Source organism: Perissodus microlepis, chromosome 6, assembly GCF_051167445.1.
Source record: "Perissodus microlepis isolate ML-2025 ecotype Zambia chromosome 6, ASM5116744v1, whole genome shotgun sequence".
Lineage (NCBI taxonomy): Eukaryota > Metazoa > Chordata > Actinopteri > Cichliformes > Cichlidae > Perissodus > Perissodus microlepis.
In genome coordinates this window covers 5,460,963-5,484,126 of record NC_140466.1, presented here as the reverse complement: position 1 = coordinate 5,484,126, position 23,164 = coordinate 5,460,963, and the positions used below count along the sequence as shown (strand labels likewise).

Below are 23,164 nucleotides of genomic sequence, written 5' to 3'. Positions count from 1 at the left end.
CTCCCCATGTTTGCGTAGGTTCTCTCTGGGTACTCCAGCTTCCTTCTACAGTCCAAAGACATGCAGTTAGTGGGGATAAGTTAATTGGTAGCTCTAAATTACTTATGGGTTTGAATATGAGTGTGAATGGTTGTCTGTGTCTATGTGTTAGCCCTGTGAGAGACTGGCGACCTGTCCAGGGTGTACCCTGCCTCTCACCCTAAGAAACGTGGAATGGAATTTTGCACTGTTTAACTTTCCTTTTGTTCATGTAATTTAATCTCCTCTCATTGTTAAATGATTCCATTCAGATGGCAAAGCTGTGGCACCTCCTGCTCCTGTGTTGGGCATGGAGTCCCCTGTGCCTTCCTTCCAGTGTGAGCTTCATTGGTACACCACAGGAGTGTGAAAAGGCTCACTTTGCCCCTGGTTACAACTTGGGTGGTGAAGGCTTTGACATTGTGACGATGAAGAGAAAAGGTGCCTATGTGATCGACACTGAAACATGGAAGATTGGAAATGGTAGCTGTAGGATGTACCATAATGGCTACATGAATGGAGAGAAGCAGAAGGTCCCTGTTGCTGTGGTGGACTGGAGAACCCTGCCCAAGTGCAGTTTGAAGGTCTCCAGTGTGGTCTATGATTCTGTTGAAACTCTTGTTAATGACTCGACATCATCTGTATCCAACAACTGGAAAATTGGCCTTGACATCCCGGTAGATCCTTCAGTAACAGTTGGGGTTGGCTTAGGAGGTTCTCACTCAAGAGATTCTACCTTTGCCATGAAAAAGTCAAAGCAAGACCGCTACACCTTCTTACACCATTCTATCAACTGTCATTACTATGGGTGAGTATGTCTGTGGATATTTTTCTTATTTGATTAATTTGCTGATAATTTTTATTCATTTATTTTTTAGGTATTTCTTTTTTAGTTTAGCATCAAGAGTGATTTAAAACGTCACTGAAGTATTTATTACACTTACTGCAGTGGTGTCAAACATTTCCCCCCCACATGGTCACCCAGAACACATACATACAGATCTGGAGTGTTCTCGAATAATCAAATCATTTTATATATTTTTTTAATATATGTTTTTATGTGTTGTATGATGTGAAAAGTAAGGCTAATTTTTAAAAATCGATTTTCACCTTTCAAATCGATTTTAGTTTGAATAATGCGATATCGATTCATTAAACCCTGAATCGATTTTTAAATATTAATGTATTTTGCCAGAAACGCCAGAATCTCAGGTTAAAGCTCACAAAAGTGGTTTAACAACTGCCAAATAGCTAAAACAGGTGAAACATCTTCAAGCAACTTAAAGAAGTGCGGTGTTTTTCTTTCCAAGCTCCTTAGACTTCAGAAAGTTACACACACATAATAGGGGCGATAGCTTGTATAGCACACTGTATATTTCATACATAACATCTTCTCCCCACTAAGGTAAGCGACCGCGGCACTACCCACAAAAATATTTCACTTAACCTAAATGGTACTTTTTTCTTTTCTTTTCTTTTCTTTTCTTTTCTTTTCTTTTCTTTTCTTTTCTTTTCTTTTCTTTTTTTACAACACGGTAATAAGCGGGTGGCTTAGTGACCCTCACTGGGTAATGTCTAACAATTTCTGTAACCTGTATACTGCAGTCTTACACGCCTCTCTGCAGCTTCTCTCCTCCTGCTACCCCCCCAAAAACCCATCTCCATAGAGACTGTGTCAGCTTCCAAAAAGACAAAAAACAAACTAAAAACCAGCAACAAACAACTTAAACATAAACAATCAAAAAGAAAGAACAATACAGTATCCACATCTGAACCAAAGAGTAAAACAGTGAAATGTGGATTATTAAATATTAGGTCTCTCTCCTCCAAGTCTCTGTTAGTACATGACTTAATAATTGATCAACAAATTGATTTACTCTGCCTTACAGAAACCTGGTTGCAGCAGGATGATTATGTTAGTTTAAATGAATCAACACCCCCGAGTCATTCTAACTACCAGAAACCTCGAAGCACAGGCCGAGGGGGCGGTGTGGCAGCAATTTTTCACACCAGCCTATTAATTAATGAAAGACCAAGACAGACTTTTAATTCATTTGAAAGCCTGATGCTTAACATTGTCCACCCCAGCTGTGAAACTCAGAAACCAGTCTTACTTGTTATCATCTATCGTCCACCTGGGCCTTACACAGAGTTTCTGTCTGATTTCTCAGACTTTATATCTAATTTAGTTCTGAGCTCAAATAAAATAATTATTGTGGGTGATTTTAACATCCATGTAGATGCTAAAAATGACAGCCTCAACATGGCATTTAGTCTGTTATTAGACTCAATCGGCTTCTCTCAAAATGTAAAAGAACCCACCCACCACTTTAATCACACTCTAGATCTTGTTTTAACATATGGCATAGAAACTGAACATTTAACAGTGTTTCCTGAAAACCCTCTCCTGTCTGATCATTTCCTGATAACATTTACATTTATAATAATTGATTACACAGCGGTGGAGAGTAGATTTTATCAAAGTAGATGTCTTTCTGAAAGCGCTGTAACTAAGTTTAAGAATATAATCCACCCACTGTTATCATCTTCAATGCCCTGTACCAACACAGAGCAGAGCAGCTATCTGAACGCTACCCCAACAGAGGTCGATTATCTTGTTAATAATTTCACCTCCTCACTACGTACGACTCTGGATACTGTAGCTCCAGTGAAAACTAAGGTCTCTAATCAGAAGTACCTGACTCCGTGGTATAATTCTCAAACACGTACCCTAAAGCAGATGACTCGTAATCTGGAGAGGAAATGGCGTGTCACAAATTTAGAGGATCATCATTCAGCCTGGAGAAATAGTTTGCTGCTTTATAAGAAAGCCCTCCGCAAAGCCAGAACATCTTACTATTCATCACTGATTGAAGAAAATAAGAACAACCCCAGGTTTCTCTTCAGCACTGTAGCCAGGCTGACAAACAGTCAGAGCTCTGTTGAGCCAACCATCCCTTTAACGTTAACTAGTAATGACTTCATGAACTTCTTCACAAATAAAATTTTTATCATTAGAGAAAAAATTACCAGTAATCATCCCACAGATGTAATATTATCTACAGCTACTCTTAGTACCATTGATGTTAAGTTAGACTCTTTTTCTCCAATTGATCTTTCTGAGTTAACTTCAATAATTACTTCCTCCAAACCATCAACGTGTCTTTTAGACCCCATTCCTACAAAACTGCTCAAAGAAGTCCTGCCATTAATTAATTCTTCGATCTTAAATATGATCAACCTATCTCTAATAATCGGCTATGTACCACAGGCCTTCAAGCTGGCTGTAGTTAAACCTTTACTCAAAAAGCCATCTCTAGACCCAGCAGTCTTAGCTAATTATAGGCCAATCTCCAACCTTCCTTTCATATCAAAAATCCTTGAAAGAGTAGTTGTCAAACAGCTAACAGATCATCTGCAGAGGAATGGTTTATTTGAAGAGTTTCAGTCAGGTTTCAGAGCTCATCACAGCACAGAAACAGCTTTAGTGAAGGTTACAAATGATCTTCTTATGGCCTCTGACAGTGGACTCATCTCTGTGCTTGTCCTGCTAGACCTCAGTGCAGCGTTCGATACTGTTGACCATAATATCCTATTAGAGCGATTAGAACATGCTGTAGGTATTACAGGTACTGCACTGCAGTGGTTTGTATCATATCTATCTAATAGACTCCAATTTGTGCATGTAAATGGAGAGTCCTCTTCACACACTGAGGTTAATTATGGAGTTCCACAGGGTTCAGTGCTAGGACCAATTCTGTTTACATTATACATGCTTCCCTTAGGCAGCATCATTAGAAGACATAGCATACATTTTCACTGCTATGCAGATGACACCCAGCTCTATCTGTCCATGAAGCCAGATAACACACACCAATTAGTTAAACTGCAGGAATGTCTTAAAGACATAAAGACCTGGATGGCCGCTAACTTTCTGCTTCTTAATTCAGATAAAACTGAGGTTATTGTACTCGGCCCTGAAAATCTTAGAAATATGGTATCTAACCAGATTCATACTCTGGATGGCATTACCTTGGCCTCCAGTAACGCTGTGAGGAACCTTGGAGTCATTTTTGACCAGGACATGTCCTTCAACGCACATATTAAACAAATATGTAAGACTGCTTTCTTCCATTTGCGCATCTCTAAAATTACATCTCTAAAATTAGAAATATCCTGTCTCAGAGTGACGCTGAAAAACTAGTTCATGCATTTATTACTTCCAGGCTCGACTACTGTAATTCATTATTATCAGGATGTCCAAAAAACTCACTGAAAAGCCTTCAGCTAATCCAAAATGCTGCAGCAAGAGTCCTGACAGGGACTAGAAGGAGAGAGCATATTTCTCCTGTTTTGGCTTCCCTTCATTGGCTTCCTGTTAAGTCCAGAATTGAATTCAAAATCCTGCTCCTCACATACAAGGTCTTAAATAATCAGGCCCCATCTTATCTTAATGACCTTGTAGTACCATATCACCCTATTAGAGCACTTCGCTCTCGCTCTGCAGGCCTACTTGTTGTTCCTAGAGTATTTAAAAGTAGAATGGGAGGCAGAGCCTTCAGTTTTCAGGCCCCTCTTCTGTGGAACCAGCTTCCAGTTTGGATTCAGGAGACAGACACTATCTCTACTTTTAAGATTAGGCTTAAAACTTTCCTTGTTGCTAAAGCATATAGTTAGGGCTGGACCAGGTGACCCTGAATCCTCCCTTAGTTATGCTGCAATAGACGTAGGCTGCCGGGGGATTCCCATGATGCATTGAGTTTTTCCTTTCCAGTCACCTTTCTCACTCACTATGTATTAATAGACCTCTCTGCATTGAATCATATCTGTTATTAACCTCTGTCTCTCTTCCACAGCATGTCTTTTATCCTGTCTTCCTTCTCTCACCCCAACCGGTCGCAGCAGATGGCCCCGCCCCTCCCTGAGCCTGGTTCTGCCGGAGGTTTCTTCCTGTTAAAAGGGAGTTTTTCCTTCCCACTGTTGCCAAAGTGCTTGCTCATAGGGGGTCATATGATTGTTGGGTTTTTCTCTGTATCTATGAAGCGCCTTGAGGCGACTTTTGTTGTGATTTGGCGCTATATAAATAAAATTGAATTGAATTGAATTGAATATACACTCAGTGTTTCAATAGACTGGTGTGTTTCTGGAGGTATTGTGGTCCGCAGAACTTGTTCAACAGTCTTTTCCTGATGAGATGTACCAGGGTGGAGCAAGGTGTCACTATCACTCTGGGCTGGTGACATTTAGAATAGAATAGAATAGAAACTTTATTGTCATTGCACATGTCACAAGTACAAGGCAACGAAATGCAGTTTGCATCTATCGAGAAAGTGTTTTAGCAATAATATAGATATATTACAAAAATGGGTCTATTATAAGTATGAGGGTACAAAATATGGGTCTATTATGGGTATGTTACAATGTACACGGTATGAAGGTATGTTATGAATATGCTATAACTATAAGTATGTACAGGCTGTAGTGAGTGTACAAGCTATGTACAGGCTATGAACAGGGTATAAATATGAAAACTATACAGAAATATGAACTATACAAGTTATAAACAGTTGTAAACAGTTGTAGAACTATAATTATTATTGTACAGAATGATTGTCTGTACAGAATTTACAGTAGTGCAGTTTAGATCAGTGAGATATGTGGCTAATTTCTACAGAGGTTATATAAAGTGCTAGTGGTTGTGAGTGGTGGTTCAGTCCATGTTATTATTGTGTGTATGATGGTACAGTTGGCCATTTGTTTGTTTTTGTCCATTGTGTGTTCAGTAATGGGTGGTTGTGGGTGTGTGCATGTTCAGTCCATGAGTTTAATGTGGGTCAGATGTCAGGAGGCAGAGTTCAGGAGTCTGACAGCTGTAGGGAAGAAGCTGTACTGGTACCTGGTGGTCTTAGTCCGGTGACTCCTGTTGCACCTCGCAGAGGGCAGGAGGGTGAAGACTGCCTGTCAGAGGATCCAGTGCAACCTGCTGAGATACTGGCTCAGGACATGTCAGCATCTGATCCACATGACGTTTCCACACTCCTTGTGCTCCCACATTCACTTTGTATGACACTGGCCCAATCTTTTCCAATATGACACCGTGCGTCCACTTGTTCTCTCCTTTCCTATAATCACACACCAAGACCGGCTTGCCAACAGTGAACCGTCTGTCCCTGGAGTGTTGTTGTCGGCACTGTTGTTGAGCATCCTGTGACGCACTGCTCCAGCCACACTGAGCTTCAGAAAATCCAGGCGAGAGTGCAGCTTGTGTCCTATGAACAACATAGCTGGCGTTTCTTGTTGCATGGGGGTGTTGCGGTACGTCAAGAGGAACGTGTCAAGTCGTTGCTGCACAGGTGCTGTATCCCTGGAAGCTTTCAATGCATGCTTGAATGTCTGCACAAAACGCTCAGCCAAACCATTAGTGGCAGGATGGTATGGCGCAGAGCGGATATGTTTGACTCCATTAGCTTTCAGGAACACCCTGAATTACTCAGAACAGAACTGTGGTCCGTTATCACTCACCAGGATGTGAGGAATACCATAGCAACTAAAAAGGCCCCGGAGCACTTGTATGGTTTTACCAACCGTGGTGCGATCCGTAATATGCACCTTGGGCCACTTGGAATGTGCATCCACCACAACCAGGTACATATGACCCGCAAAATCCACATGGATCCATTCCCACAGACAGGAAGGACACAACCAAGGGTGCAAGGGCACTAACCCAGGCTCTTTTTGCAAACGCTGACAAGAGTGGCAGGCTTTAACTTGAAGCTCAATTTGCGCATCAATGCCAGGCCACCAAACATAACTGTGAGCTAAGCTCGTCATCTTCACCACCCCTGGATGTGCTGTGTGGAGCTCTTTTCGGATATCAGAGTGCAGCTTAGGTGGCACAACCACTCCCACGCCCCACATGAGGCATCTCTGCTGTATAAGGAGTTTCTGTCTGCGCAGCAGATAGGGTGACAGCTCATGATCTGCATCTTTTGCAGCTGGGAAACGTCCAGTTGTTACCATTTCCAGGACACGAGACAAAGTGACATCAGACACAGTGTCACGTCTGATCTCACCAACACTGACTCGTAATGTGTCCAGTTGAGATGCGTAGAATACCTTTACTGCTCCCCATTTCTCTTTATGTGCAAGAGGCAAAGGTAAACGTGAGAGTCCGTCAACATTGGCATGATGCACACCTTCCTGGTACTGCAAGGTGTAATTATGTACTGGCAGAAGGAGTGCCCAATACTGCATTCGCGCTGCTACTATTGATGGTGTACCTTTCAGTGGACAGTGAATGGACAGTGAATGGAGGTCAGTGGGCGATGATCAGTGAGTAAGGTGAACTTGTTACCATGGAGATACTGGTGAAACTTGCATACTCCTAAAACTATCGCCAACGCCTCCTCAATCTGAGCACAGTTTTGTTCGGTTTTTTGAGACTTCGTGAAGCATAAGCAATTGGCCTTTCTTGGCCATCAGGCATGACGTGTGAGAGCACGGTTCCAACTCCATATGGTGAAGCGTCACACGCCAGGCGGAGAGGCAGTTCAGGATTATAGTGGGCGAGTATTTCCGGTGATGCCAGATGTTCTTTAGCTTTCTGGAAAGCTGACTCATAGGCTGATGTCCACTGCCATTTCCTCTCTTTACTGAGCAGCTCCTTCAGTGGTTTGAGGACTGTAGCTAAATCAGGTATGAAACATCCATAATAGTTGAGCATTCCCAGAAAAGAATGTAACTGGCTGACATCACCTGGTGCTGGAGTTTTCATAATGGCTCATACATTTTCTGGTGATTTGTGTAACCCTGCCCCATCAATTATGTGGGCCAGGTATTCCACTGACACCTGGAAAAACAGCTACTTCTCCTGTTTGAGATGCAGGCCGTAGTCCTCTAGCCTGCTCAAAACTGCCTCGAGGGTTTTTAGGTGTGTCATTTTGTCAGGACCACTGACAAGGATGTCATCCAGATAACAATGGGTATATGGCAGTCCTAGAAACACTTGATCCATAGTCTTCTGAAACAACACTGGTGATGCCACTCCAAAATGTAAATGATTGAAACGGAACAGCCCTTTTTTGAGTCAAAATAGTCTGCAGCTTCTTAGACTCCTCTTCTACCTCCATCTGTAGAAAGGCATTTGCTAAGCCCAGCTTACTGAAATGCTGACATGGTGGACAGAATTTGGCTACATTATCAGGCCTAAGAATCAATCTGGCTTTAATTCCTTTCATTGACCCTAACTCCTTAGAGAAAACAGCTGAGTGATTCATTAGCACAGCCCCCAGATTGTCATTTCCACTTTGCTCTCTGGCATGAACGTCTTTCAAGTTCAGTTTAATAACTCTCAACCACTCCCTACCAAACAGTGGTGGGGCATCCACCTTTACAAGGATAGTGTTGCACATTGCTTGTTCAGTTCAACTTGCACCTTAATGACCCCTTCTGGTGCCAGCGGTTCCCCAGTGTATGTCTTCAGTATGATGTCAGTGGGTTGCAGCAACAACTGACTCAGCATACTTTTGTACTGTTCTCATGGGAGCAAAGACACACCACCCCCTGTATCCAGCTCCATCTTCATTTTCTTCCCGTTAACTACAGGCATCAGGGAGATAAGTGAATCCCTCTCTTTTCGAGACAATGAATACAGTTCCAACTCACTATCAGTGTCAGATCTGATTCCTTCACTTTCACTTTCCTCACCAGCAACATGATGAATTCTTCTCTTTTTGTCCTTAACTCTGTGTTTAACTGCATTACCTTTCAGTTCAGGTTTTCCGTCTTTCTCTTTCCTGTTCCAATCTTGGCTGCTTCTGGCTCTACCTTTACGCATGCGTTTCGTGTGGCCTTTCCTCCCCAACTGGTGACAGTCACGGTCCTTGTACCAGCAGTCATCATCAGTATGATTCATTTTCCCACAGCGATGGCATCCATCACCTTTTTGCGACAGCACCGTGTTCACTTTAAGAGAACCACTTAACTGCTGAATTCACGTGTTGCTGTCTCTGCCAACATGGCATAGTCAACTGCTTTGCTGAACGTGAGATCCTTTTCTGTCAAAAGATGCTTCTCCACAGTTTCACACTTTAATCCACAAACAAATCTGTCCCGTAGAGCATCTTCCAGATACACACCAAACTCACAATGTTCTGACAGTCTTTTCAACACCACCACATACTGTGCGACTGTTTCCTGTTCCCCCTGATTCCTCTTGTGGAACTTTGCAAAACTCCCACAATATTGTCATACTGCAGGCTTGTTTGGAGCTACCAGGTTATGCAGCAGACCATACGCTTTAGGACCCATCACCCAGCAGCACTGGCACTCGTTTCTCAGACTGAATGTCATTAGCCAGGATGCAATGCTCAAAACGTTCAATATATGTTGCCCACTGCTTACCAGCATCATCAAAGGGATCCATCTGCCCAATCATTCCAGCCATGATGCATCCGCTGTCTACAGCCAACACTGTCGTTTCTGACTCGTTGTAGAAAAAGCAGCTCACCGAATCCACAGCTCGGAAGTCCTTTCACCATGCTATTGTTCGTTTTCCATCCACACTTGGCCACGCAGTCAGTGCATGCACAGTAGACGGCCAAGTCTTCCAGACTTCACAGCACATAACAGGGCGTGGTGCCCACTACTGGTGATAGCTTGTATAGCACACAATATATTTTGGCTCATACATAACAAATTCCCTCTTGCTGTTTTGCTTCCACCAGGAAAAAAATCACACTTCCTGGATGGCTTTCTCTCACTCTGTACTTCAAGACCAGTTTGCCATTAAAAATCTCTGTTTTCTGCATTACTCTGTTATGCACCAGTCTACCGTCTATTCAGTGCTTTCAGCCAAGAAAGCCTAATTTCTGCTGTTCAATAGCGAAGAAATATAAGCTTTTGCAATAATAATGACAAAACCGAATAAAACCTCTGTAACTTTGCTCTGCTTGACTTCAGCAGCATCAGATAATGTTCATATGTTGCACATTACCTGATCTACTGGAGAATATTTTTAAGGTGCGTATCTGCAAAAAAAGTCAGGATAGGAAAAACTCATTCATATTTTTCTGTTTTATCTTCACTTACTTTGACACAAAGGTATCTGCTGTGATGATTACACCTCTGATGTGGTCTCACAAGTGTCAGCTTTGTTTTTAGACATAGATATAATAATATGGATATGTACTGATAAATGGTCAGAAATGAAATATTTCTGAATGTTTGAGTCAAAATTGAATTGAATTGGAATCGAATCAGTTATAGAAATCGAAATCGATAACCAGCCCTAGTGAAAAGCATTCACCATGTTACCAAACAGCTGATAATGTTACAGTTTTTCATTCTATGGCTTAACCATTATTAATTGGTGTAGATAGTCATGAGTAATGTGTTTGTCAGCAGGATTTAAAACGGATGATGAGTTTCCTGTTCAGTTGAAAGTATTATTTTCAAGTTATTCTTAGCAGTTTTCCATTTTGAAAAGCCATACAGCGGACCAGATCTTTGGTTGGCCAGATCTGGCCCGTGAGTCAAATGTTTGACATCTCTCTGTTGCTGATAGTTGGAATCAATTTGAATTAACTTATTTATATGCTTTTCTGTTCCACAGCTACAGACTGGCAACAAGTCCTCCACTGAGTCAGGAATTCCAGTCGACTGTGGACTCCATTCCCACTTATTCCTCTAAAACTGCACCATTATATCACAATCTGATTGACACTTATGGAACACATTACATCACACAAGTGTCTCTTGGAGGTGAAATTAAAGCAACCACTGCTGTCAGGACCTGCATGGCTACAATGAATGGACTAACAGATACTGATGTTAGTGACTGTTTGTCAGTTGAAGCTTCAGCTACTTTTGCAAATTCTGCCCGTATTAAAGCAGAGTATGAACACTGTCAGAGAAAGAAAAAGAAGTTGGGGTCTAATCAAAGTTTCAGCAGTTCATTTAATGAACGACACACAGAAGCCATTGGTGGAGATATTGATGGAGGTGATATCATCTTTGTAGGTCAATCTGACCCCTCGGTCTATAAAAACTGGCTCATTTCTCTTAAAACTATCCCTGATGTGGTCCAATACAACTTAAAACCCCTACACACCATACTGCCATTAAATCATCCTGCCAGGGCGGGACTGAAGCGAGAAGTGGAGCAGTACATTAAGAAAAATGCAGTGCTGAAGAAATGTTCAGAAACCTGTAAGATTGGGCACCGATCAAACGTAAGAGATCCTTGTGCTTGTGTCTGCAACAGTAACCAGAACATCAAGTCAAACTGCTGTCCTGCTGGGAAAGGTTTTGCAACCCTAAAGGTGTTCAAACTTTATTCAGAGGGTCTGTATGGTGACAAGTGGACTCAGACAGATGGTTCAGTGGAGGTGACATATTGTGATCAGAAAAAGCGCACTGATATTATAAGTAATGATGACAACCCTAAATGGAGAGAAACATTTGAGTTTGGAACCATCACCATCAACATGAAAAACAAACTTACATTTGCTGTGTATGATGAGGACAGTTACTGGAACAGTGATCTGTTAGGCGAGTGTTCATTTGATCTGCGAGCAGGGAAGGTGAGCGACAGCTGCATGCTGAATCATGGGACTTTCTTCTTTTCCTACATCGTAGAGTGTGCACCAAGTCTTAGTGGGAACCAGTGTCAGGAGTATATCCCCTCGGCCATGAGTCCGTCTTTGGCTGAGGTTTTCCACACCAGAAATGGGGTTCTTCTTGGAAAGATGGGGAATAAGTATGAGGAGTCAGAAAATGTGTAATATTTCAATGCTAAATGTCACTGATGAGCGATGAGTCAATGGGAGAATAAGGATTTGACCATCTGCTGAATATCTATGTGCTTGTATTTCATGGCATTCTGTCTTTGACTTTTATGTGCAAAAATATTTTTTGAACTCAAACATGCTTGTGAGAACTCAAAAATGTAATGCACTTCTTATGCTTCGTTTCCATATTAGTTAAAAAATCTAGCAATAAAGCATCAGCAAAGACAACATGTGTGTTTCATTTAATTATTCAAAAAATAATGTGTTACTGTTTATTAGGTTTCTGTAATGCATCAAGAGGTTATCACAAGCTACAGTTGCCCCATGTGCTTGAGGTGTGAGGGGAAATAAAACTAGTGCACATTGTTGCTGTGGGTGTGAGAGCACTTAAAAATAAAATCTGTGAAAAGAGCACAATGAAGTCTCCACTTCTACATCAGTACTTTAGCATACTTCAGATGACAGAAGCTATTGATCTGAGCTGGCTGTCAACTGTCAGGGTAAGACGACAAAATTATTTCTTGTCTAAAGAAATTTCTTGACTTGAGCATTTGTTGTACATTTCTGGTTAATTTCTGGTCTCACTGCTGTTCATGTGTGAAAACTACTTTTCTGTATTAGAAAAAATGAAATATAGAAAAACTTATACATATAAAAAAAGTCATTTATCCTCCTCTCATTGTTAAATGATTCCATTCAGATGGCAAGGCTGTGGCACCTCCTGCTCCTGTGTTGGGCATGGAGTCCCTTGTGCCTTCCTTCCAGTGTGAGCTTCATTGGTACACCACAGGAGTGTGAAAAGGCTCACTTTGTCCCTGGTTACAACTTGGGTGGTGAAGGCTTTGACATTGTGACGATGGAGAGAAAAGGTGCCTATGTGATCGACACTGAAACATGGAAGATTGGAAATGGTAGCTGTAGGATGTACCGTAATGGCTACATGAATGGAGAGAAGCAGAAGGTCCCTGTTGCTGTGGTGGACTGGAGAACCCTGCCCAAGTGCAGTTTGAAGGTCTCCAGTGTGGTCTATGATTCTGTTGAAACTCTAGTCAATGACTCGACATCATCTGTATCCAACAACTGGAAAATTGGCCTTGACATCCCGGTAGATCCTTCAGTAACAGTTGGGGTTGGCTTTGGAGGTTCTCACTCAAGAGATTCCACCTTTGCTATGAAAAAGTCAAAACAAGACCGCTACACCTTCTTACACCATTCGATCAACTGTAAATTCTATAGGTGAGTATGTCAGGGGATATTTGTCTTCTTTTTTTTTAATTTACTGAGAATTTTTGTTTTATTTGATTTTACAGCAGAGGTGTCAAACAATTCGTAATTATATGCCCAGTGATGGGGAGTAACGGAATACATGTACCGCCGTTACGTATTTAAAATACAAAATATGAGTAACTGTATTCCGTTCCAGTTACCGTTTAAAAGGTGGTATTCAGAATACAGTCACTTTGTTGAAATAAATGGAGTACACGCAGGTCTTAGCCTGTTTCATGTGTTAGGCTGTGCCCTATTTTTGGTAATTCCACACTGGTGGAAACCCAAACAAAACACACATTAAGAGGCTCTATTGCTTGTGTGTTGAATCAGCCCCCCCCATCATCTTTAAGTGACCGAGACAGGACTCATCACCACATTCTCATATCATCCTGACCCTTCTGGCCTCGCTAAAGCACAAGACACTTTAACGCCCTTCCCACGCAATGTACACAAGCTGTAAATTTTCACATTGTTTTATTTTATTTCTATTTATATAATTTACATAACTCACCCACTTGCTGCACATAATGTCATCTTTGTATATACTCATTCACTGTATATAAAGTTCTGTCTGTCCCTCTTTTTTTTTTCTTTGCACAGTCGAGGAGCGTATCAGGTCACATTTCACTGCGTGTTATACCTGTATAACCATGCACGTGACAAATAAAGAATCTTGAATCTTGAAAATCTTCTTGTGTCTCAACCCCGTGCCCCATGTCACCCCTACTTGCGGCCCGCATAATGTCATGAAGACATATTTTTAAAAATCATTATTCAAAAAAGTATTTAATATTAAGGCAATAGGCAGAGTGTTACAGGCATAGCCCTAAAGAATGTAGCCTTATGGGCAGTGTAGTTCGCGCTGCAGGGAGAATGGACTGCCATACCCGTTATGTGTCTGTGAGCGCGAGGGAGAGAGGAAAAAGGAGAGTCAAAAAGTAAGAGCTGTCACCGACCAGAAACGGGAGATGGAAGCATGTAAATATAATAATAACCACTGCAGCCAAGAAGAGTGCCCGACGAGCGCAGTTGTAAGTAAGCTATTAAGACTCGACTGTACACTGTGTTCGTGTTTTCCTCCGAAACAATAAGTTCCGTTGAAGCAGCCTTTCAACGCCTCTCTCTGTCTCTCGCTAGCAAAGTTGACCCAGACAAGAAAGTAAAGCTAGTTTTCGGTTACGAGCCTGACACGAACCCGACGTATTAGCCAGAAGTCCCTTTACTGCGGTTGAGGCGCGGACCTGTTCTATATACGCGCGGAATAGTTTTCTATACGAGCTGCAAAAAGTGCAGCCTTACCTAATGCCCACCCTACTGTTACTCATTTTATATTAACATTTAAAAATCTAGCTGGTATTGGTATGGCGAGTAACCTGCAGTGACAGTAATAAATCACACAGCAATAGGACATTCATGTAGTTGTAAAAAGCATGATAATATATTAAGTAATCCAAAGTATTCAGAATATGTTACTCTCATTGAGTAACGTAAAGGAATATGTTACAAAATATACTTTGGGGCATGTATTCTGTGGAATACATTTTAAAGGTGACCTTCCCAGTACAGTATGTGCCATATATAACCCAATTTCACTTTATGTGGCGTGGAGCAGCCAAACCATCACATAAAAAAATATTAAAAACATCTTTAAATGTAAAGAAATTATATACTGAAAATTTTCACATTCATTGTATCATACTTTTACTAATCAGATCATTAAGTCTGAGTTTTTCCTGTTTCTGTCTGTAGCTTAATTATTGTTCCTCAGTATTGCTGGCCGTGGTTAATGCATTTTTCAGTAAGACGATGTAAAACTGATTGTGGCGTGGGTGTGGTCTCTGGCCAGCTGCAGAGGAGGGGTGACGCAGTGAACTCCCGGGGCGGCGCAGGGGCGGGGTGAACAGGTGTGCTGGGATCTGACAGTGATTGTGTCTCTTTATATGTTGGCAGTGACAGTCGGAGGAGGAGGGCGGACGTGACAGCAGAGAGAGAGCTGGAGTGTCTGTGTCCCAGTAAACCACAGTGTTAAATAAAAGTTCTGCTGTCGTCAAATTCGCTCCGGCTTATGTTTCTTGGGGCCAACGTTACACTGATGATTTTCCTGTAGTTAAGATTGAGTAAAGATGCAATCTTTTCATAATGATTTTAAAAAAATGCTTCCTGGTGCAAAACACTGGGTCAGATTCACCTGTGGGTCATATGTTTGACACACCTGTTTCTCAACAGTTTGCTGCCATTTCCTTAGTATTGTGATTCTGTTTTGAATTAATAGAAAGAAAATCTAAAGTGATTCAAATAAAATGGTTCAGACATTAATGCATTTATATGCTTTTCTGTTCCACAGCTACAGACTGGCAACAAGTCCTCCACTGAGTCAGGAATTCCAGTCGGCTGTGGACTCCATTCCCACTTATTCCTCTAAAACTGCACCATTATATCACAATCTGATTGACACTTATGGAACACATTACATCACACAAGTGTCTCTTGGAGGTGAAATTAAAGCAACCACTGCTGTCAGGACCTGCATGGCTACAATGAATGGACTAACAGATACTGATGTTAGTGACTGTTTGTCAGTTGAAGCTTCAGCTACTTTTGCAAATTCTGCCCGTATTAAAGCAGAGTATGAACACTGTCAGAGAAAGAAAAAGAAGTTAGGGTCTAATCAAAGTTTCAGCAGTTCATTTAATGAGCGACACACAGAAGCCATTGGTGGAGATATTGATGGAGGTGATATCCTCTTTGCAGGCCAATCTGACCCCTCGGTCTATAAAAACTGGCTCATTTCTCTTAAAAGTATCCCTGATGTGGTCCAATACAACTTAAAACCCCTACACACCATACTGCCATTAAATCATCCTGCCAGGGCAGGACTGAAGCGAGAAGTGGAGCAGAACATTAAGAAAAATGCAGTGCTGAAGAAATGTTCAGAAACCTGTAAGATTGGGCACCGATCAAACGCAAGAGATCCTTGTGCTTGTGTCTGCAACAGTAACCAGAACATCAAGTCAAACTGCTGTCCTGCTGGGAAAGGTTTTGCAACCTTAAAGGTGTTCAAACTTTATGCAAAGTGTCTGTATGGTGACAAGTGGACTGAGACAGATGGTTCAGTGGAGGTGACATATGGTGATCAGAAAAAGCGCACTGATATTATAAGTAATGATGACAACCCTAGATGGAGAGAAACATTTGAGTTTGGAACCATCACCATCAACATGAAAGATAAACTTACATTTGCTGTGTATGATGAGGACAGTTACTGGAACAGTGATCTGTTAGGCGAGTGTTCATTTGATCTGCGAGCAGGGAAGGTGAGTGACAGCTGCATGCTGGATCATGGGACCTTCTTCTTTTCCTACATCGTAGAGTGTGCACCAAGTCTTAGTGGGAACCAGTGTCAGGAGTATATCCCCTCGCCCATGAGTCCGTCTTTGGCTGAGGTTTTCCACACCAGAAATGGGGTTCTTCTTGGAAAGATGGGGAATAAGTGTGACAGGCCAGAAAACATGTGAGTTTAATGCTGTCAGTGATGAGCGATGAGTCAATGGGAGAATAAGGATTTGACCATCTGCTGAATATCTATGTGCTTGTACTTCATGGCATTCTGTCTTTGACTTTTATATGCAAAAATATTTTTTTTAATTCAGCCATGCTTGTGGGCAATGTAAGCCACTCTCTATGCTTCTTTTCCATAGTCGTTCAAAAATCTAGCAATAAAGCATCAGCAAAGACAATGCGTGTGTGTCATTTGAGTAATTAAAAAAATTGTCATGGTCCAAGGTGTTTTTGGCTGCCTGTTTTTGTGTTTTTGTACTTTTGGACTGTCATTGTTTGTTATTGTGTAGTTCCTGGTTTCTTTGTCTTGAGCTTTGCTTCCTAATTTAATCTTTTATATTTCTAGTTCCTAATTAGTTGTTCATTTAGTCTTTTACCTTTTGTGCTCTGTCTTCGTCACTGGCCTCCTGGTTGCCTTCCAGATCCCCATTGAGTGCACCGCCAGCATGAGGTCGTCCTGCAGAGCTCCTTCGTCTGCATGGCTGTCCACACTGTTGGCTCCATCTCCTTTGGCCACTAATAAAGGAACTAATAAAGGTTAATAAGAGAAGACTATAAGCTACTGGCATACATGAAACAACTATCTGAAGTAATCGTATATTAAAAATATACAAAATTTCATAGTAATATTTAAATTAAATTTACATTATAAGTAGAATTATGTGTTGAGGAATAAGGGAATTCCAATATACATGGACTGGTTCTTATATAGCACTTTACTACTCTTCTGAGCACTCAAAGCGCTTCACACAACTTGTGCATTCACCCATTCACACAATTTTCTTAGTGCTTTCTAACTAACATTCACACTCCAGATGGATGCATCGGAGAGCAATTTGGGGTTAGTACCTTGCCCAAGACTAGGGGAAGCCAGGAATTGAACCACCAACCTTCTGATCAGTAGATGACCTGCTCTATCGCCCGAGCTACACCGTATATAACAAAGACAAAGACATCCAAACAACCTCCCTGAGCGAGATCGTTTTCACATAAAAATAAAACTAATGGACTTACATACTTTTTATTGCAAGTTTATATTGGTAACTGTTTATTCAGTTTCTGTAATGCATCAAGAGGTTATCACAAATTACAGTGGCTCTATGTGTTTTATGTGTGAGGGGAAATTAACTAGTGCACATTGTTGCTGTGGGTGTTAGAGAAGTTAAAAATACAATCTGTGAAAAGAGCACAAGGAAGTCTCCACTTCTACATCAGTACTATAGCATACTTCAGACGATGGAAGGTACTGATCTGAGCTGGCTGTCATGGTAAGACGACAGAGTTGCTTCTTGTTTAAAGACTTTCCTTGACTTGAGCATTTTTTGTACATTAATAGTCTCACATGTATTTTCAGTAAGTAATGCCTGAAAAGGTTTAGGGCTGCAGTGTGAGATGTGTAAGAATGTTTAACTTTTGTTTTTTTATCCATGTCATTTCATATCTTCTCATTGCCATACAGATGGCAAAGCTGCAGCACCTCCTGCTTCTGTGCAGGGCTGTCTGCTTAGAATGTAAACTGCATCTGTAATGTTCATATCATTTCATATCTATTCAAGTTTCAGACATTGTATTTTATATCCAGACTACGCTGCTTCTTCTGTATTACACTTTCACGTACTGCAAATTTGTAACTGTGTAGCTCATATAAGTTACAACTGTCCACTTCATTTGTGTCTTGCAGAGTACGGTACATAAACTCAGGACATGGCTGATCAATACAAGCATCATTCCATACTTTCTGTGTTGGGAGTTTACTGCAGACTAACCATACAGTTTGAGTTTGTATTGATATTTTGTATCTTTGTTTGTTTGTACTTATTCTCTATGTCAGAGTACAGTATCCTGCCATTTGCACTATGTGTAAACCTGGAGCTTTATAATTTGTCTCTTTGCATACATTTACATGGCTGAGATGACAATAAAGTTCACTTTGAGTTTTACTTCATGGGTCACATACAACCCAGTGTGAATTTAAGTGGGATCAAACTGTTGAATTACAACAAAAAACTATTTTAATAAAAGTACTATTGCTGAAAACTTTGACATTTAATAAATGATACTTTATAAAGCAAATGAATATATTTGAGTTCTTCCTGTTTCTTTTTGGATAATGTGTTTGTCAGTAAGAAGGATGTAAAGCTGATGATGAGATTCCCTCATGATGTGATCTTATAATGACTTGCAAGATCATTCTTCCTGGTTTCAAAACAATGAGAAGCAAAAACTGCTGCCCTCCTTCTCTGAAACTGTCCACTTTAAAAAGCCAGCAGTTGGCCTGTGGGTCAAATGTTTGAAACTTATTATGGAAATGTGAAATAAATCCATTCATAGGTGAACCAGTTGTGTTTGTGAGGTTTTAATTAGCCTTTGTAAAGGGGCCAAACAATAATACAGAGTACAACAGCAGTCTGCATGGCTTTTTACAAAGGTAAATAACAATCATAAAATCATTTAGAAACACAATTTATCTACATGGTCACAGAATACAGTCAGAACATTCAGTGCAAAATGTAACTTATACATTTAATTATATTTTGTGTTAAAGGGCTTCTGTGGCCTTTGTTGCTCAGCTTTAACTATATGAGTCCTTCCCATCACCTCAGTTGCACCAGACTGTTATCTGTGTAGGCTAAACCTATTTGATGCAGAGGGCCTCACAATATGCGATTTTCACTGCACATCGAAACATTAGTAGTTGAAAGGTCAACTTACTGTAACATCAACAGAAAAAAGTAAATGAAAACTAATAACGATAAAAAAAAAATGTTCCAAAAGCTATGTACATGTTAAACTAAGATTTATTTAAAAAAATATATATTATATTTTAAAAATTTCGAGTGAATGCTCGTTTTCCCACTATGTTCATCTTGTAGGAAAGTTATCCAAATGACATAACACACATCTGAGAACATCCAGCAAACCAATCTCTGGTTATCAGAATATTTTATGTTATATTATATAGTAGAGAAACAGGGAGACGTTTCATGACTTGCTGCAACCAGAGACATGTTTAATGGTGGAGACACGAAGAGGTCCGTCAGTTTATTCCTGCTTGTTATATTATGGTTAACGTGACTCTGAGCCCGTTACGGACAGTCGGCTGCTGAGTTTACCCTGGTTTAGATTTTAGTGGTAGTAAAATCTAAACTAGTTAATGTGTAAATACACGTATCATGTCAGAGGCTAAATAAAAAAAGAGAAGAAGACAAAAAAAGTGTGTGATAGATAATCAGACCATCTTAACGCAGTTAGGTTGCTATTTTAGCGCAGTCCTACGAACAAAGTACAGAAGACTATTTATATAACAGTTTAAAACATGATGTAAAGCTAATTTAAAAGCCGACCTTCTTTAAAGACCCGCAAAGTACAGACAGGAAACCTTGGTTGTACTTCACACTTACGTGAGGCGATGATTAATAATTATTTTTAAAAGATGAGACTTAGATCAGATGTTTCCTGTCTATATATTTTGGCTAAATGCCTTTTCACTAATCACTGTTAAGGAACTTGAGTTTTGATTGTGCCCCACTCTTGTTGCAGATTGTTGCAGACCTAACCCTAGCTAATAATTATATAAATATGCAGTCACATGCATGCAGCCTTCAGAGCTGGGGATGAGGTGAGCCTAAGAACAGCAAGGGCAAAACTGTCACGTGGCATCAGAGAGGCAAAATGGCAGAACTCCAGGAGGATTTCTCAAAGCTTCAGTGACAGCAGAGACACTCGGAGGCTGTGGCAAGGGATACAGACCATCAAAGGCTACAAGCCCACTTGGCTACAAGCAGACTGTGGACAGAAGACTCCACCCCCCCCTACCGATCAAGTGGTGACACTATCCCATGACAGTGTGTCGAGATCCCTTGCCAGGATCAATACATGCAAAGCCCCAGGCCCTGACAACATCCCAGGACGAGCACTGAGGGACTATGCTGCGGAACTCACAGATATCTTCACAGACATCTTTAATACGTCACTGAGTCAGGCTGTCGTTCCCACGTTCCTCAAAGTCTCCACCATCATTCCTGTACCAAAGAAGTTATCTCCCTCCTGCTTTAATGACGACCGTCCGGTCGCACTCACCTCCATCATTATGAAGTGCTTTGAAAGGTTAGTCATGCTTCAAATAAAGACATCTCTTCCCCCCAACCTGGATCCATTCATTTCACATACCTGTCAAACCACTCAACCGATGATGCGATTTCAACTGCCCTTCACTCAGCCCTCACACATCTGGACACTAGAGACTCATACCTTGGAATGCTGTTCATAGACTTCAGTTCAGCATTCAACACCATCATTTCCCAGCAACTCATTCACAAACTGGATCTGCTGGGGATCAGCACCTCGCTGTGTAACTGGCTGCTGGATTTCCTGACAGAAAGACACCTCCAGCACAAGAACACTGAATACAGGGGCTCCCCAAGGATGTGTGTTTAGCCCCCTGCTCTTCACTCTCCTGACCCATGACTGCACACCATCACACAGCTCCAGCCTTTTCATCAAGTTTGCAGATGACACAACTGTGGTAAGTCACATCAGCAACAACGATGAGACCTGCTACAGGAGTGAAGTTAACCATCTGGCAGCAACAGCAACCTGTCCCTGAATGTGGAGAAGACTAAGGAGATCCTCATAGACTTCAGGAGAACTCACACCCTGCATACCCCACTAACCATCAATGGTGCTGCTGTGGAGAGGGTAAGCAGCACCACGTTCCTGAACTCCTCCTCTTGCTGTTTAGATGTCCTGCCAACAAGTTTTTTCAAAAAGTCTCAAAGACTTTGGAGTCAGACCTGTTACAGATCGTCAACCTTTCTTTAATGTCAGGTGTGTTTCCAGAACCACTAAAACCTGCTGTAATTAAACCTATACTGAAAAAGGACAATCTTGACAGGACACAAATGAACAACTACAGGCCGATCTCAAATCTCCCATTTCTAAGTAAGATCATTGAAAAAGCAGTTTCTCAACAGCTCAATTACTTCTTAACACAGAATAACTGCTATGATGCCTTCCAGTCAGGTTTTAGACAGAACCACAGCACTGAAACCACTCTGACCAAAGTGTTTAATGATATATGTCTGAATATAGACAGTGGAAAAATGTCAGTCTTAGTTTTACCACAACATATTACTCAAACGACTGAAGAACTGGGCAGGTTTTTCAGGAACTGTACTAAACTGGTTCAAAACATACTTAGAAAACAGGACATACTTTGTATCAATAGGTAACTTCACATCTGAGCAGACAAGTATCCCATGTGGAGTTCCCCAAGGTTCCATCTTGGAACCTCTTCTGTTTAACATTTACATGCTCCCACTTTCACAGATTATAAAGAACAACAAAACAAACTATCATAGCTATGCAGATGACACACAAATATATATCACAATGTCAACAGGAGACCGAGGCCCTGTACAGGCTCTTGGTAAATGCACTGAGGAAATTAATAACTGGTTGTGCCACAATTTTCTCCAGCTAAACAAAAAAAATAAATAAATAAATAAAAGGAAGTAACAGTCTTTGGAGCCAAAGAAAAACAATTACGGGTCACTAGAGAACCTCAATCTATACACCTAAAAACCACAAACCAGGCGAGAAATTTGGGTGTAGTGATGGACGCAGACCTAAACTTAGAAAAACACATTAAGACAATAACAAAATCATCTTACTATCACCTCAAGAATATTTCAAGGATAAAAGATCTGATGTCACAACAGGACCTGGAAAAACTAGTCCATGCATTCATCTTTAGCAGGCTTGATTACTGTAACAGCATCTTTACAGGTCTACCTAAAAAATCAGTCAGACAACTACAGCTCATTCAGAACTCTGCTGCTCGAGTCCTCACTAAGACCAAAAAAGTGGACCACATCAGTCCAGCTCTGAGGTCTTTACACTGGCTGCCTGTCCGTCAGAGGATAGACTTTAAAGTTCTGATGCTGGTCTATAAAGCTCTGAATGGTTTAGGACCAAAATACATCAGTGACCTCCTGACCCAGTATGAACCTTCCAGATCCCTCAGGTCATCTGGATCCGGTTTTTTTATCAGTTCCCAGAGTCAGAACCAGACACGGAGAAGCTGCATTCAGCTTTTATGCTCCATATATCTGGAACAAACTCCCAGAAAGCCTGAGATCAGCTGAAACACTCAGTTTATTTAAATCCAGGTTGCAGACTCACCTGTTCTGCATTTGAATAAAGCACCAAATCCACACTGTTTTACTTTTAAGCTTAACATTTAAAACGTACTCTTTTTTTTTTTTTTAAATTTTTAATCATGCTTTTTATTTGTTTCTGTTTTTTAATGTCTCTGTAAAGCACGTTGAATCACCTTGCTGTTGAATTGTGCTATAAATAAACTTGCCTTGCCTTGCCTGGGTGCACACATCTCAGAAGATCTCTCCTGGTCAAAAAATACTGCATCACTGGTCAGTAAAGTCCAACAGCAACTCTACTTCCTCCGCAAACTGAGGAGAGCAAGAGCCTCAACCCCTACAACCTTCTACAGAGGCACCATTGAGAGCATC

The 23,164-nt window shown here is 41.1% G+C and overlaps 2 protein-coding genes across 2 annotated transcripts; both read left to right on the top strand.

The window, feature by feature from the left end:
- Positions 1–290: 290 nt before the first annotated feature.
- On the top strand, positions 291–11,801 carry LOC146384900 (perforin-1-like). Its single transcript, XM_084930346.1, has 2 exons — positions 291–826; positions 10,631–11,801. Exons 1-2 carry the CDS (start codon positions 291–293, stop codon positions 11,799–11,801), a joined length of 1,707 nt encoding a protein of 568 aa, XP_084786472.1.
- A 464-nt stretch (positions 11,802–12,265) lies between these two features.
- LOC146384899 (perforin-1-like) lies at positions 12,266–16,813 on the top strand. The gene is made up of 3 exons (XM_084929952.1): positions 12,266–12,307; positions 12,508–13,043; positions 15,421–16,813. Exons 1-3 carry the CDS (start codon positions 12,266–12,268, stop codon positions 16,589–16,591), a joined length of 1,749 nt encoding a protein of 582 aa, XP_084786078.1. The 3' UTR covers positions 16,592–16,813.
- The last annotated feature ends 6,351 nt before the right edge of the window (positions 16,814–23,164 follow it).